This window comes from Chlamydotis macqueenii, chromosome 3 (assembly GCF_036417535.1).
Source record: "Chlamydotis macqueenii isolate bChlMac1 chromosome 3, bChlMac1.mat, whole genome shotgun sequence".
In the NCBI taxonomy this organism is placed as follows: Eukaryota; Metazoa; Chordata; class Aves; order Otidiformes; family Otididae; genus Chlamydotis; species Chlamydotis macqueenii.
In genome coordinates this window covers 94,934,808-94,952,663 of record NC_141558.1, presented here as the reverse complement: position 1 = coordinate 94,952,663, position 17,856 = coordinate 94,934,808, and the positions used below count along the sequence as shown (strand labels likewise).

At 34.7% G+C, this 17,856-nt stretch overlaps 1 protein-coding gene across 1 annotated transcript in view; it reads left to right on the top strand.

Annotated features, from left to right (window-relative positions):
- The window catches only part of RYR2 (ryanodine receptor 2), a 430,134-nt gene that overhangs the window by 357,569 nt on the left and 54,709 nt on the right, over positions 1-17,856 (top strand). The window contains exons 77-83 of the mRNA XM_086745890.1: positions 128-224; positions 5,673-5,776; positions 6,365-6,416; positions 6,546-6,599; positions 8,287-8,310; positions 16,364-16,463; positions 17,380-17,459. Coding sequence (XP_086602016.1) covers positions 128-224; positions 5,673-5,776; positions 6,365-6,416; positions 6,546-6,599; positions 8,287-8,310; positions 16,364-16,463; positions 17,380-17,459 — 511 coding nt within the window. The remainder of the gene's footprint in view (positions 1-127; positions 225-5,672; positions 5,777-6,364; positions 6,417-6,545; positions 6,600-8,286; positions 8,311-16,363; positions 16,464-17,379; positions 17,460-17,856) is intronic.

Below are 17,856 nucleotides of genomic sequence, written 5' to 3'. Positions count from 1 at the left end.
GAAATTCTGCTTGCCTTTTAAATGGTAGTTGTAATGACTGGACAGTTCTTCAAGCTAAATGAAATTTGTGTTGACCAAATTTTCTCTTCAAAAGTTTACAGCTTTTGTTTTAAATGTCCCTTTTTAGGCACCGAGCCGTCAATCTCTTTCTTCAAGGCTATGATAAATCTTGGATTGAAACAGAAGAACACTATTTTGAAGACAAACTGATAGAAGACTTAGCAGTACGTCTAGGTGCAAAGGGTCTTGGGATTGTATTATGGATTAATATTCATCTTGTATAATAACAATTCTAAGTCTGTGAGGTACATAAGATCATCTAAGCTATTTCTGCCCAAAGGGGTGAGCTATAAGCAAGTCACTCTGACAGGTATTAAAAATTACAAGTAATGGAGATTGCAGAATCCCCTCAGGCAGTCTGCTTTGAGGCTTCAGGAACCTTTTATAAAACTTTTTAAACTTTTGTCTAAATTATGTGCTAGTTGCTGTCATTCTCCTATCTCTTATCTTCTCTCCTGTGGAGAAGGGAAACAGCCTATTCCCTTCTTTCTTTGCAGTTAACCTTTACGCATTTGAAAACTTCATAACCCACATTAAAGACATTTAAGTGAAAAGGTTAGAATATGAAACTAGAGGAATTCTAGTCTTAAATTATCAGTCCCTCAGAAGCAGACATGAAAAGGGAGTTCACTGGGACGGTCTTGCAGAAGAATCCTCTTGTATAATTGGTCAGGGAGGTGGGGATTTTTCCCAGCAGTAAAGTGTTAGAGCTGTGTCTTTAGCCTGGTAATTCTCTAGGGTGATTTTCAGTAAATCCTTGTGTCCTCTTCCCTTACAATTGTCTCGCAAAAAGGTAGTTCTTTTGAAGGCTAGGCAAGAACTAGTATTAGGAAATGATTCATTCCCTGGGAGTGCCAATAGAACACAGTATGAGATAAGTCTTTTTATTTTGAGAAGAGCCTGCTCTCAGCAATAGAGAAAGGAAGCTGACTGGAAAATTGCTATTAGAAAAAACAAACAAACAAACAAACCATCATTTGCTTTTACTGTTTAAAGCTTATGCTTAAAATCAACTGAACAATTTTGAAAATAAGGATCAAAATAGTGAAAAGTGTGTAGATACGGAATGTGGAACAGCATAACTCTGTGTGTGTGTGTATGTGCAGGTCTGTATGTGTGAAGATATGACACAGCATGGCCATTTGATTACACTCGAACATAAAGGGTTGTCCCCTTATCTTCTCTATGAAACCCTGTCTTTGCTAAGTTTATGAAGAACTCCGTGCTGGTAGGTAGCTTGTGTGAAAAACTGTGTAAGAGGAGACAGAAACAGACTGAATTGGCTGGGTAGGATAAAATATTATCCTTTAGTAAAGGACTACAGGCATTCTCTTGTAATTCCTCAAGCATACAGGTAAGTGTGTCTCCAATGGTCTCTTAAAGAGAGATGTGTTACACCTTTCATTCAAAAGAGCAAACAAAACTCTATCTGTCTTAAATAAATTTCTATTAAATTCTTGCTGCTTTAGAGGAAGGATGAGAGTTTGGGGTTCTGCTGTTCAGTTCTATGGAGCTGACTCAGCCTGTTGTGTGGACTTCATGGAAGATGTGGTTGTGGTGCTGGTGAAGGTTCTCTGTCCCTCTTAGAGAAACCGTACCCTGGTGTAGCAAGGAATTTAAAATTTACTGGACTGTCAAGAAGGAATCACAGCACAGGCTGTGCTGGCAGAGCTCGTCTGGAAGGGGAGAAAGGAGGAGCCTGGCGTTCTCTAATATGCGCTTGAAGGATTGTCTGAAGTTTCTGAGCTGTTCACATATTAGGTAGAAAAATGGAACAATTCAGGGCCTAGAAACTACAGCCAGGATTTCCTGTTCTTTAACTCTCTGTAGTCAGTCAAGTACAGTGTTGTATGCCATAATATGTTATTTCTCAATACTGAGAATCTTGAACTCTCTTTTCCGCTAAGTGAAAATAATTTAAAGGGAGAACACAGAAAAAATAACTCCTTCCTGACTTTGCCAGATCCCAGCAATTTATAGACCTGTGGTAAGGGCTTTTTCTGGAATGTAGAAGGTGAGTGCTTGCATCTCCTAAAGCAGAGGACTGGACTAAACTTGCAGTTTTAGTTTTGTTCCCTGAATCTTCTATCCCTTATTACAGAAAAGTGGTACTACTTATTTCTTCTCTGTTTATTAAAAGAAAAAAGTATACACAAGTCACCTATTTGAGGAGCTTAATTCTGCTGATTCTTAATTCTGATTTAACAGATCAAGCCTCTAAGAGAAGTAGAATTTTAATGTTTGATATTAAAATCATAGGATATTCAATACTGTCTTTGTTAATAGTTAAAATACTTCTGCTTTGATTAAATAGATTATGTGAACACTTAAGCCTATGTGATTAAAATTGATTAGTTTTTTGGTAGGCATTACTGGCCATAATAGTTTATAAGAACAATATGGTCAATGGATGTTTAATAATTAGATTATATAAAAATTTAATTTTTTAAATCTTCAACATTTAGAAATGACAACTAAAATTTACCCAATGTATTTGTTTTATCCTGTTATGATATGTTGAGTTAAAGCTTTTCATTTTACACTTAAATAACTGTAGGGAAAATGTTTCAAAATATTGAAAATTGAGAATGCTTCTTTTCCAGTGTTGTGGTTTAACCTCATCTGGCAATTAGGCACCACATAGCCACTTTCTCCCTCCCCTCATATTTGGATGGGGAAGAGAATCAGAAGAATAAAAGTGAGAAAAATCATGTGTTGAGGTAAAGACAGTTTAATAGGTAAAGCAAAAGCCACACACACAAGCAAAGCAAAACAAGGAATTTGTTCACTTCTTCCTGTCGGCAGGCAGGTGTTCAGCCGTCTCCAGGAAAGCAGGGCTCTGTCACGCTAACGATTACTTAGGGAGACAAAAAGCATCACTCTGAATGTCCCCGCACTTTGTTCTTCTTCATTCGGCTTTATATGCTGACCATTCCATGCCATCATATGGCATGCAATAACCCTGTGGTCGGCTGGGGTCAGCTGTCCTGGCTCTGTCTCCTCCCAGCTTCTTGTGCACCCACAGCCTTCTCGCTGGTGGGGTGAGGTGAGAGGCAGAAGAGGCCTTGACTCTGTGTAAGCACGGCTCAGCAATAATGAGAACATCTCCGTATTATCAACACTGTTTTCAGCACAAATCAGAAACATAGCCCCATATCAGCTACTATGAAGAAAATTAACTCTATCCCAGGCAAAACCAGCACAACCAGGAATGTCAGAAAATCATTTGCTTCCAGTGTTCGTGCTATGCTTTAATATATAATATTCTACTTAAGTGAGTTATTGGTGAATTTGATCCTCCATTTAACTTGAATTAAATCTATGAAAACTAATAACTTGTATTAAACATTAACACAACTTCTACCCTTTTGCTTCATCAGTTTTGATAACATTAGAGAGGTATTCTGGTTTATAACATTACCAAGTATAGAATGCTGCCATTTAATTAAAAAGAAAGGTCAGAATCCTAAATAAGATTGAAATAAAGAACAGGGAAGACCTCAGGAATGGTGAGATATAACTAGAGTTAGGATTTGCATTGTTCAGATCTTATTACTGAAACTGAAAATATTGTTACATATTGCAAAACGTGAAATGAACCCTGTGTGGCCATCACAGACTAGGATATGAAATAATCATTGTGCATATGGGGCAATCCCAAGCACAAATACAGACTGGGCAGAGAATGGATTGAGAGCAGCCCTGAGGAGAAGGACTTGGGGGTAGTTGTGGACGAGAAGCTCAATATGAGCTGGCAGTGCACGCTTGCAGCCCAGAAAGGCGACCGCATCCTGGACTTCATCAAAAGAAGCGTGGCCAGCAGGTCAAGGGAGGTAATTCTGCCCCTCTGCTCCACTGTTGCGAGACCCCACCTGGAGTATTGCATCCAGCTGAGGAGCTCCAGGTGTGAGAAGGACATGGACCTGCTGGAGCAAGTCCAGAGGAGGGCTGCAAAGATGATCAGAGGGCTGAAGCACCTTTCCTGTGAGGACAGGCTGAGAGAGTTGGGGGTGTTCAGCCTGGAGAAGAGGAGGCTCTGGGGAGATCTTATAGCCACCTTCCAGTACCTAAAGGGGGCTTATAGGAAAGACAAGGAGAACCTTTTTAACAGGGCCTGTTTTGATAGGACGAAGGGTAATGGTTTAAAATATAAGGAAGGAGATTCAGACTTGATATAAGGAAGAAATTTTTTACAATGAGGGTGGTGGAACGTTGGAACAGGTTGCCCAGAGAGGTGGTGGATGCCCCATCCCTGGAAACATTCAAGGCCAGGCTGGATGAGGCTCTGAGCAAACTGATCCGGCTGGAGATGTCCCTGCTTCTTGCAGGGGGGTTGGACTAGATGACCTTTAAAGGTCCCTTCTAACCCAAACGATTCTATGATTCTATATATGTTAACTAAAGTGAATTTTCACCTGCAACCAGTCATTTTTAGTACAGCAGAGTGGAAAAAGTGGACTTTACAGACATATATGAAGTGTAGTAGACATAAGAGTTCTATAAACATTCCCACAGGAATGTATTTGACACTAGCACACACATTTTTTTTTTCTTAATAGGCAAAAAATCTGTTTTACTTGCGGCCAACCCTTTCTTATTGCTAACATAACATCTGACATAATAATTTCTTACTTGTGCAGTCTTATCAATGCATGAAATTCTTTTTATCTGTATTTTAGTGTATACTGCTAGGTGAAAACAAGGAGGAAGAGGGCATCATTTATGCAACCAGGTTTTTTTGAGCTACCAGATGCTTTGTAGAAAAGTATTTCTGGACGAAGCAATTTTGTGAATGACTTGATATGCAAAACTTACTTTCAGAAATCTCTTTTGGGGAAAGATAAGTAGTCAGAGGAGAAATTTTGTATAGATTCTTTTCAAAATACTACTTCAGTGGTTGCCATTATAGTATTTAGGCCTACATTTTTCTTTTGCAGTGAACTAACCAGAGCTGCCTAAACCTGGAAGCAAAATAACCAGATTAAAAAACCCTATTTGTGTGCATATAAATATATATATTATTGAATGTTATGTAATACTTTTAATATAATATTGACTTGTCATCTTCTAAAATTCTACGCCCTGCGAGCATTACTCTTTTTGGTAGATATACCTCCTTCTGTCTAAAGCTATTGGTGAGCTTCAAGTTTGTATTTCTGCTCCCTCAGAACCTCTCAAGAGTTCCTCAGTGAACATTATACCTACCAAGCGTAAGACTTGGAACAGGGGATTCTAATTTTTAGCTGAGGAAGCTTGTGAACATAGAGAGGAGCAGACAATATAATAGCAAAAAAAATTGGCATCTGGTTACGACTTTTTCTGGGTAACAGCAGTAAAAGATTTGAGTTATTTTTAGAATCAAGGCAAGAGGGTTAATTTTCATGAGGAGACAAAATCCAAAGCTGTGCAAGTGGTGTTATCTTTGTAAGTTTTCATGGTCATAAACATGGTCAAGATTCAGGCTTTTCATACTTTGCTCGGAACTTGTTTCCTCCTGGTTGTCCAAGTCAAAATAACATATGTAAGTATTTAATGTTTAATAAATTGCACAGAGTAAAATATTTTTCAGTATAGATAATTGAATATACTTTTAAAATCTTTTTTCCCTAAAGAAACCTGGGGAGGAACCACCGGAAGAAGATGAAAGCCTTAAAAGAGTTGATCCTTTACATCAACTTATTCTGCTATTCAGTCGAACAGCCTTAACTGAAAAATGGTAGGGATGGTGTGAGAGACTTCAGAGTGTGTGCAGATTTCCATATTCTTGTATTTGAAGTTATATATGTCTCTGTTCAAGTTGAATTGCATAGTCTAGGCCAAAAGGTTCATATGTACATAACGGTGAGTTTGAGTTACACTGAAACCTCTGTAGCCTGTGGTATGTGACAAGGTTTTAGCATGATTGATAATGAGATGTATGGAGTTTTCTAGAGACAAATAGATGCCCCTATAGACTTTTTCATAGTTACGGATGTTGTGTTCAGAACTAACTACAACTCTCTCTTCTGTCTGTGTTCCCTATTGACAGCTATGTTCTGAATGTGAAATATAAGTATATTCTAGGTATAATGGAAAAATTAACCATGTTCTCTTCATTGAAAGGTGTTTATGAATTTCTGAGCACTGTGTTTGTAGCTGGTTTGACTCTTCAGTTTGTGTTAGTTAATCACTCACTTTCAAAAAGACTTTTGTAATTAATTATGAAATCCTTTAAAAAGATTTTTAAGGTTTTTTTTTTGAGCTCAAATTTTACTATAATGGCTCTAATCTTCCTCATTTTCCCTTTCCTTTTACTTTTAACCAGCAAATTGGAGGAAGATTTCCTGTATATGGCTTATGCTGACATTATGGCAAAGGTAACTTTTTTTCCTGTCTTTTGTATCTTTTCTGTTCTAATAAAATTAATGAAAAATATCAAGAGAAATTATGTGTAAAGTGAACTACCACCACTTATCAGTAAATGTTTTCTTTCTACATGCTATCAGAGCTGCCATGATGAGGAAGATGATGATGGTGAAGAAGAAGTAAAGAGTTTTGAAGTAAGATTATACTTCTATTTTATTTTTCTTGTCATATTAAACATTATTTCATAGCTTCCAACTGACATTTATGTTTCTTGGTTCATGGCTTACTGCAGCTTATTATACCAGTGAACTGCATGTCAGAAGGTGGATTGGCAGATACAAGTCACCAGGTTCATAGTAGTAAAACAAAAAGATACATAGTATCACATAATTTAAGATTATAGAGAGAGTAATTTAACGGATCTTAAGTGTTTATCTGATTGACTTTAACTTTTTAGTTGTTGAAGAGGAGTATTATTGATAGTAACTCATTCTGGAAGTCTGATAAGAGGCTGTATCTTGTAAAGTATTACATCCCACCTTTAGTTCGGGTGGTTAAAATACTGAAATAATACAGCTTTTTGCAGTAGTCATTTAGATTCAGTACTAGTAATTTATACAGTATTTATATGTTCACATATATATTAGTGCTTCTTAGTTAAAAGGTGAGCTTTTATTCATCAATATTGCCAAGCCTTCTTATGTTGAGAATAGAAAATCTGTATTTATTTCTGTTTAATGTTGAGTTTTTAGTGATTATCACTGTATAAGGAAACACACTTACATGAGTAGATTACAATAATAAGAAATAAGTCCTTGTCATGTGTTTACTCTGGGATCTGACTCTGTTTTTCCATTAATAAAACTGAATTTACAAGCAATTTGTTCTGAGGGGCACTGAGGAAATTAATGGGTTAATATTTTTAATATTTTAATATATTTTAGCATGTTATAATTCTGACATTAAAAGTTCTCTTGTGTCTTTCAAATAAATTGAATCAGTTAATACTTATATTGAATATATTTACCAAAATATAGAAATATGAAATATATGCTTTTATTATATCTATAAAATTACCTAAAGATATTGATTTGATATAAAACTACCTGTGCTGATTTGATTTTTGAGGAGTGATTTGGAGCATATCTACTTTTACTCCCATTATTTCATACACATCAGATGATCTGTATGTTTTCTACATGATACTGTATGAGGTAGCACTGAATTATTTAAGTACATATTCCTTATTTGACTGTATACAGAAATCAAAAAGAATAACAAAAGCAAATTATTTTCAGTCATTCAGAAGTTCTTGTTATTGTTAGCTGAGTTACAACTAACGTATCCAATACATAAATTTCTGGTTCTTGGTGAATATCTAAGTATGAATCAAAAATTTAGTACTTTTTTGTTGGTTTTGTTTTGTTGTTTTACTTGTTTTTTTTTTTTCCCCTGTAAATGCAGTGTATGATGTACCATTGAGTAAGAAAATAATATCTATTTCTATAAGCTTTTGTGAGTTAGCCCATGCATGCTTGTTAGATACCAAAAGTCTTGATAAAAGTTCTTATAAATGTGAAAATTTATAAATAGGAAGTCATTGAGGTAAATGAACAAATGTATCAGTAAGGGATTTATTAGTGCTCCTTACTTAAATTGTAATGGGTTGCTTGTTAAGCATTCAACTTTATCAAGAAGATCCTATTCGTTTCTTTCTCATGATTATTTTTTCTGTAGCTATGAAACTGATGTTCACATAATGTATTGATCTGTTCAAAAGACAATTTTGTGTATATATTTGATCAGTCACCTGCAGAAAAAAAAAATTTGGACTTCTTTTTCTTATTGCTATTTCACTTCTTGTCCTTGCCCTTCCTTAAGGTGACAGGATCACAACGCAGCAAGGTAAAACAAAAAATATGTGTGTATTTGTCTGGGTCTAATTTTGTGACTTTTAGGCCCAACATATCGGATAATTTCAAGTAAAGGTCTAAACGTTTTTAACATTTCAGTTCCAGCATGAACATCTCTATCAAATCCTTCTTGTACATAAACTCTTTTTAAAGAGTAAAAGTATTATTTATACAAAGATATAATGTAAAATTATGTTGCCATTTTGGGGACAACGGTGTGTCATTTGGCTTGTTCATATTGTTTTTCTGTTCTTGCCTTTTGTGCGTCAGTTACCTTCTTTCTGGTTATAACTTAATTTGAATCATTAAAGTAATTTATTTGGCTCTTAAGTGAAAGCAGTTGGACTTCTGTATCTTAGCAGACATGTTTCTGATACAGTAGTAGAATTTTCTTTCCAATGCTTGTCACAGAGAGAGCATCAATTATGTTGATGCTCAATTATGTTGATCTATGATTCTGGTCCTTTGGAACAGACTGACACCTTAGCCTTCATTGTGATAGTATTTGTTAGAAACTCCACAGTTGCTCTGTACCTTAAGTGATTTCTAGTTGTCCCATGTTTTCTCTAAAAGCATAGAGGCAATAGCTTTGAAATTTCAATGTTATTTTATTTTATTGACTCAATTTCTTACATAATCTTTGGTGTCTCATCATGAAAGTCTCACCACTTGTTTCTAAAAGGTGGCCCACGCCTTAGGCACGAGCGTACTTTCCTACTTCATGCAAGTAGAAGTCTTAGTTCCCATTGTTGAATCAGACTGCTTGCTGGTAGCCCTGCAAGGTTGATGTTCTCAGAGGAGGTATGGTGTGTGATGTAGCTAATTTTTGTTTTTGAGATGTTTAAATACAATTATTTGTGGTGTGACTAATGGCAGCTAGACTAAGTAGAGATTACTTGCTTGACACTGGGAATGCAGAGATTTAGCTGATGGTCAGAGTCCAGTCAGTGACTTCAAAGTTCATTGTGTATAGCAATATGGGGAACAATTATAACCTTCTCCATTGAAAAAAAGCAAGATAGTTTCGGAGTTTTGTTTGATAGCGCTTCTATTAACATTTGGTCCACCAAAGAGAGAAGTTCCCGTGCGACTGTGAAGAGATTATGTATTCCAGGATCAACTTCACCCGTACTCCTTCAAAAGTTTGCGCAGAACAGTTTGCTGTTCTACCTCTGTTATGATAAAGGCATTGTCCTGAAAGATGAATGTACTCACACAGCCTTACAAAAAAATATTTAAAAGATATTGCAATTGCCACAAACACAAAGTACGTATTACAAAACCCCAAAGGCAGTATATAAGCAATCTAACAGTATAATTTCTTCTTTGTTTCTTGCATTGATTCAGCTATTTATATACTTCGTGTTTTACCACTCTGCCTACCTCATTACCATACACTAAATGTTATATACTCCATAGAAAATGTTCTGTCTTACTGATGTGTTTTAAAAGGGAAAAAACCACAACAATAAATAATCCTTCCTTCCTTCATGCATGGCAGGAAACAGTTGTAAAGATGTGAGACCATATATACCAGCTCTATGTGTGTGCATTTGTGTGTTTCTGTCTGTCAGTCTATCTCAAAGGCCAGTGTTGAAGGCAGTTCTTTTCTTCCACGCTCTCTATGCATATGAAAAGACTGACTATCCAATTTGTATATTTTCCTGTAATGGAACAGATGCAACCTAATACATGATTTCACTATCCACAACTACAGGATAAGTTATTCCTACATCTACTAAAAATCACTACGGTTAAGTAAGATTCAATCAGTTTTTATATGTTGTCATAAAGGGGGTAGAGTTTTTTTTTGTTCTTTCTTACGTACTGATGGTGTTGATATTGTGCTATTTGTTAATGCCAGGGCTGCCTTCTTTTTTTTTTCCCCCTCCTTGTGCTCCCCACCACCTTGTTTCCATCAATCACTGTATTTTTTTTTTAATTCTATGAAAAAAAAAGGTCTTTAATACAGTTAGAGCATTTATAGTGTTCGCCACTAGACAGTCAGCCCTTCACTCCTCATTTGCTTCTACTTGTTTGCAGTGTTTTAATTCCCCACAATCTAATTTATGATATACATAGGATCAGTGCCATTACTACATTCTTTGTTATGATGTCAGCTGTTTTTCTGTTTCTTGTTTATCTGGCAAGGCTGTTCTGGGCTCTATGAATAACTTCCCATTTACCTATGGGAAATGTGCAGCAAAAGTCTTGTAGAAAATCTCTTTTCTACAAAGTGAATAACATACCCATGCTTTTCTTGGGGTTTCAGGTCAGGGACTTCGTTATAAATGACGCTTGAAGGCTGTTCATTAAGATCTTTCGTTGCATCCTCTGGCTACTTGCCATCTTCTGTATTTATGAGTATCTCTTTCCACTACGTTGTTTCTGCTGCTTATACCAGCACTGGCGTGGTACTTTTCAAGAGCACTCCCAGGCATCCGTCCACCCTGCCTTTCAACTCAGTCACCAGCTGGCACTCCATGCTTCAGTGCTATAGCACAACAGAACTGGTTGAAATCTATGTAAAGCAGGGACTTTTTGTGGTCCTGGGGTAAAGGAGTGATGTACCTTGAAGAACAAATACATTGTAATGATTAAGTGACCGTTTATAGCTTCCAGGTTCTTTGTTTAATTTTTGATGCCATAATTACATAATAATCCTACGAAATTTATTCCTCAGCATACAATTTTCTGCTCCAGCTAACTGATTTAATTCCAGTCATAGTGGAATCTTCTAAATGATCCATTATCTTTTTTTTTTTTTACTTATTCCCATAGATAGTTAGACCCCTATGTCAGCTATTTCAAATATTTCAAAATTTTCGCCCAACTTGAAACAAGATGTCTTGCAATTTGAAAGTAATGTGTAGTTTTATAGCTATGTAACATAAGAGGAAAAAAAATGGGAACTGAGAAGATTTGAAAGTAATCCAATACAATATTTTTGTTTTTAGAGAGTCAATACTTTGTGAGTTCCTATATACTTGAATAGGAATGAATATGTTGAGTGATCTCATCAGCATGGCAAAAATATAAAAGTACTATGTAGGAAACAAAACTAACTTCCTTACCAGAGAGGAAGATGTATTTACTTGATAGTGGAAGTATGATGACATTAGTAAAGATATTACTACAAGCTGAAATAGAGACATTTTAACCAAAACAAAATAAAATGTGTAGTGAATATTTTATTTCAGGATATCTTTATTCCTGTGAATTTGTAGCTCAGATTTAATGCTATTTTAACACAGAGTTGTATTTTGCTTAGTTTAGTATATGGGGTTTTTTTTGTTTTATAACTATATTGTATAAAAAATAATATTTCTAATGTAAGATTAAAGTTTTTAATATAGATTATTCAAATGCTAGGACACATAAAATACAAAATTGATAAAACAATCCTTACATTGTGACTGTGTAGATTATCGTGCTGACTGTTGATATTGAGTAACATAGGTATTTCACAAAATCTAATGATATTACGTGGTAGATTTTTTTTTTTTTCCTCCCAGGCATTTATTACTGGGAGGAGTCAGCAGAACACCAGTACTTCTTTCTCTGAATATTAGTGTGAATACAATACATTATTTTCATTAATGATTTCTATAACACTTGCGTCTTTTCAGCTGTTGTATTATGAGACATATAATAACTTTTTGCTATCTTGTCCAAAATTTGTTAAAAATTAATGAATAAGATGGTTTGTTCCTCTTCATTTTTTCCCCAGATACTTTTTAGATCAATGTTACTTCCTTTCCTCTCATCTCACCATATTACAAAATACGTGTTAACACCCAAGAAAACTGAATATTGTTTGCAACAAATCAAATCAAAGCAGCCCTTCTTGCATACATGTTTTTCCTAGCTACATTTTATTTTTATTGTTATTATTTGTTTAGCACCAACAGTGATAGAGATAAATGCAGGAAATATTTTCAAATTTTATGAAGTCATTAAGATAGAGTGGATAAAAACATATGTTCACCAAATAATATTTAATAAATCCTCTACTACAGGAAGTCTACCAGCATTCTAAAGTCTTGTAAAGAATTATATTCAAAATAAATAGCTGTAGTTTTGAGGAAATTAAAAAATTGCGAACAGACTGCCACTGACTGCATATATCTGAAAATGTGGTAGTTAATTTATGAAGCTATTTAACATTTTAGTGATAATACTTAGACACCACTTTCAAGTATTTTCAGAAGTATTTATTTACTTGTATAACTGAAGTAATATCAAATGATAGAAGGCTTATAGATGTCTGACATGGACACACATCAATATTGCTAAACTATGGAGGAGTACATAGAACAAGAACTCACAGCAGGTGATGAAGAAAGGGCTTTAGAGTGGCCATTCATTTATTATGAAACTCAATTTTGAGATGAATTGTGTTTTAATTGTTTTATGCACTAGCAGTTCAGTACTCTCTGAATTTCTTGTTTACGTTATTCTTGTATTTTGCTACCTGTACTTTAAAGAATTCCTTTTGTTTTATGATAATCTGGATAATGGCAGGTTTCAATATAGAAAGGATATTTCAACTCAGTGAGGTATATTGATAATGGATATCATATCAGCTAGTTAAAAATTACTTTTCAAACAGAAAAAAATATTTTGGAGTTGAGACTTTCAGCAGAAGGAGAAATATGAGTGTGAAATTGCAAGGACTGAAATATTTCTTTAAGTAATATACAAAACATATTTGATAAAATAAACTCCTCTAACACTCTTAAAATCTTGCACATTTAATCTTCAGAAATTAGAATGCATTATGTTTTCATTTTGCATATACTTTCTTTAGAGCTGATGAAGTTCAAAATGAGTGATTTAGGAAAAATCAGAGTTTTAAAATAGAGCACAAACCAGCATAAATTAAGCTTAAATGCTTAATATATCTCTCTCTATATATAAAATATAGGTATGTAAATATTCTACTTGAGTACTTTGTGTTGTATTTTAATACATAGCTTGTACTCATGCATGTCTGACACTGAAATTAACAGATGTTTTGCCAGTGTAAGACCTGACTAATAGGAGTTATTCTCTGGACTAAACAGAGATCTTGAAAAATATAACATACGAAGACAATTCAACGAAGAAGCATTCATCTTAGAATAGTCGAGTTTAAAGTAATTTCTTCCCTTTGATTTCTTTGTTTATTCTGTTTACTCTTTAACTATGTCATAATTTCATATTAAAAAAAAAAAACACAACAAAACCCAAAAAAGACTCTATAGAGGTAGGAACAGATGCCTGGACTCCATGGCTGTGAGCTTACTAGTAGCAGCAAACAAACCTCTCCATATATTTGTTTGGAGAGGTTAGCTCCAAAGGAGAATCCAAGAATCTTTCGTTGTATGGATTATGAGGAAATAAACAAATTCAGTGGCATACTTGTCAGTTAAAGCTCCTGTCTAGTTTTTGCAAGTTTGTTGCCTACGAATTCAAGCTGAAACACATGGTTTAGCCCAACGTGTTTTTTTGGCATATGGTTACTTGTAATGACTTTTTTTTTTTTTTAAATAGAATGAAGTAGAAAATGTTTGAGTCTCTACTTTCAAAGAGCATGATGATAAAGTTTCCTTGGTTTGATAGGTTGCTAGAGAAAGTCTATAATGTGGGAATAACACATGCACATACATTTCTAAGTGGTCAGCTTTTTCCAATATAAATGGAAAACACTCAAGATAAAATAAACTTGCTTTTCATTATTTGTTTGAGTGGAGTTTTTCATTTTGTTTTAATTCTGATGAATTACTTTAAATGTTTCATTTCATATGAGATGTTTTTACTATTGTGATGATTTTGTGAAAGACAGAAAATTCAAACTGCTGGCTGATTATTTTTGGTAGTTTTCTTGATGTCAACTGGCAAGCACAATAAAGTGCAAAAAACTATGCTGGTAGCACAGATAACAGTGTTAGCATCCAAGAGAAATGGGAATACCTTGACCAATCAGCAGCTCCATTAATTTAGTGTACTTTGTATGCGATGAGTGGCCCACTTCATATCTGCGCTTCCATCACATATGTATCTGTGTGTATTAACATTGCATGGAGAAAGCAACACTGAAAAAGCATTGTCAAGTGAAGGAGGAATCATGATCTTTGGCAGTTATCATCAAACAAATGGTTGCTTTTAGAATAAATATTTGTGGGTTTTTGGTTTTGTTTTTAGTTTGGGTTTTTTGGTCTACTTTGTTACTGGTTACCTAGACAGCTTGATGGCAGTGGAAAATGCCACTCTTCTCACTTGAAGCTGTTTGGCAATGCCTGTTCTTGTATAGTGCCATTGCAAGAAGTGTGCACGCCTGTTCTTTTAGTCTGAGATTATGCGGATGCATCCTCAATATAAGCATTACTATAAACTTGTTAAAAAAAATACTGTATAATAAAAGTAGTACAGCTGACGTTAGGCTTGTGAACAAAAATGAATAATAAATCTTGCAGTGGAAGAAAAATGAAAGATTGTTGGGTCTAAAACTAAAAGTAACTAGCAATAGGAAATAGTTTTTGAAAAAAAGAAACTGATCGATATTCAGTGGCATCTGAATCAAATGAAAATATTTTATTGTAGCTATATTGAACCTGTGATGTTATGATTTTCTGCTGGTTTGTGTGTGTGTTGTGTGTGCGTGTGTGTATGTGTGTATGTTTCTGTTTTGTTTTTGTTGAACTCCCAGGAAGAGGTTTAAACATGAAGGCAAAACTTTCACACCTCAGCATGGCTAAATATGAAGCAAAGCTGCCATTTTTTTTTTTTCCTTTTTGTGCCTCCATCTAGATCTGTCACATAATTTAAGGAAAAAAGAAAGATACAATTTAACCACAGGAGAGCTAATAGTGTGAAAAAAAAACCCTGATGAATTTTGTTTCCGCAGCACGATATTATCAAAGATTTAAGAAACAAATTTGCCAGCCTCGGCGAGAACTCTCTGGTAACAGCATAAATGTCTGTGTTGGTTTGCTTTTGAGTTAAAGGTTTCTTTTTCATTCATTTGAACATATTTCTCTTTTTTACCTCTTTTTTTTTAATTTATTATTCATACTCTCTATTTAGCAAGCCTTCATTTTTTAAACCTCTTCCATCTTCCAATGTCTTTTTTCCGTAACTTGGATGGAAAGTTTATGGCAGCAAAGCTGTCATTCTGGCTACTTCTGCTGCAGCTGTTCCTGCTTTTAGGTCATACATGTTTTGGGCGTTGTGTTTTGGACATGATACTAACCGATTGTGTCATGTTCCTTTTGAGTAAGCTTTTTACCACGCCATCCGATGGACTCACTCTCATAGGGCTCTATGCAACTTCTATTTTGCAACTTATACTGCTTAGTCATCCTCAATTCTCCAGCAAACTTCAATTAACTTGGTGAAAGTTCAAACTCATCTGGAATGAACTGTGCCTTTATGTTTGCTCTTTATGTTCTTCTTTATGTTTTCAGTAGTAGTTTAAATTATAAAGAACAAACTTCACCATTGCTCAAGCAACGCCATGCAGTATTGTTTGTTGCCGCTAGAGAATGCAAAATATAAAAGCACAGTGTATTCTATCAAATATTCTGTTGGTAGGGTGGGCAATCTATATTGTAATATGATATGTTTTGAAAAAATTCTCAGATGCTTCTGTTACTCTGGTATTCAGCAACAACTTGCAACTCAAGAGCCACATACTGAGCAGTATGAAGTTATGGTCATGCTATAGAAGATTATTAAGAGTATTAACTGTTGCACAAAAATACAGCACCAAAGTGCAAGTTTGATATATGCAGTATATATATAATGAACATGGGCTTTCAACTAACTTAATGATTTACAATTGAGATGACTCCTTTCAGATAAACTACTAAAAGCATATTAAAGAAAAATACCAAGGGGAGAATATTACTCGAACATGTCAAATATCTGTTCAGTAGCATAGTATGTATTAAAATGATCCATGATGTTGCCATAGAGCCCATATACTAAGAGAAAACCAAAAATCTTTGGAGAATTGATAGTAACTGAAGTCCTCATCTTAAATGCCTGGAATTTTTATTCAGGAAAAAGAAATGGAGAAGCAAAAACTTCTGTATCAACAAGCCAGACTGCATGACCGAGGTGCTGCTGAGATGGTTCTGCAGACAATCAGTGCTAGTAAAGGTAATGTTTTGTTGTGCAGATTACATTTTAAACCTTATTTCTAATGATCCTCGAAATTATTGTAATTCTTATTGGGCAAAACCTGCAGATGTTTGGCATTGTTTGCTTTCAAAATGCACCCAAAGTTTCAAAAATTATTGACGACTAATCCAGAAAAGTATCATAAATAATTCTCATTAGATTATTATTGTTGTTGCTGCTGTTATTAATTTTTGTAGTGATGATTGAGAGAGGAAGTGTGAAAATGTTTATAGGTTTAGCAGTATGCAATGACAAAAAGGCCCCCAAATTCTGGGGTCTGTACAGTTTCGAAGCAGGTGTAGACTATGGTCCTTTGGTTTTTTTTTGCCCCCACTCCCCAGATATCTTTATTGATGTACTTTTACAAAACATTTCAGAGTGTAAATGATGCTTTTGTCCCTTAGACACCATCTTACTCTATGATTTGATGCTTTTATTGTTCTGTGATTTGTTTCTAGAGTAGTGATATTTTAAAAATTAATGTTAACAAATTTCAGTTACTATAAGTAAATGCTTTGGATCACTGTCATTTTCTGAAGAAACAGGAAAAATATGTCTAGACTGGCATGCAGAGGAGACACTTGAAAGCTGGCTTAAAATTGCACATCCAGCCTTAAATCAACTGTTGGATGTTCTAGCGATTGAAACGTTTTATATTAATTGAACTTTCTGTCTTCTGTCTTGCTTCCTATGTGTGTAGTATATACATTATACTACGTCTGTAGACATTCAGGAAGCCACACTAGAGATCATGAAAGAAAAATAGGTCTGTTTTACAAGAGAAACAAAAAGGCCTCTCCTGATAAATTAACATTTAAGTAATTGTACGGATAAGTTAATAGAACATTTGTATTTTTAAATATTATCTAAAATTATATTTTAAAATAATTTCAAGGTGAGATGGGGCCAATGGTTGCAGCTACCCTAAAGCTAGGGATTGCCATCTTAAATGGAGGAAATTCTACCGTTCAACAGGTAAGTTACTAATTTATTTTCACCCATTCTAGTCAGTATAGATCTTTATACTATGTTCAGCTTCATTGTAGTAGTGCATTATGCAATATGATTATTTGTCAGATGCTGTTTATCCTCTGACTCTTATTCCCAGAAGAAAACAGTGTACACAAGTACCTTGTTTGCTAGGTATATATTTCTTATTTGTGTATATATAATTTTGCTACAGAATACAAAGCTGAAAGAAACTTTTGTTGCACTTCAGCTAGAAGGGACAAATTTAATGTTACATCATTAACTTCTAGGGGAATTCTGTGGGAGGGAAGAATTTCTTCTGAGATTACCATTGTCCTGTAGTCAGTAGAGCAAAACTACTGACCCTAGTCTTCATAAAAAAAAAAGTTACACAATTTCAGAA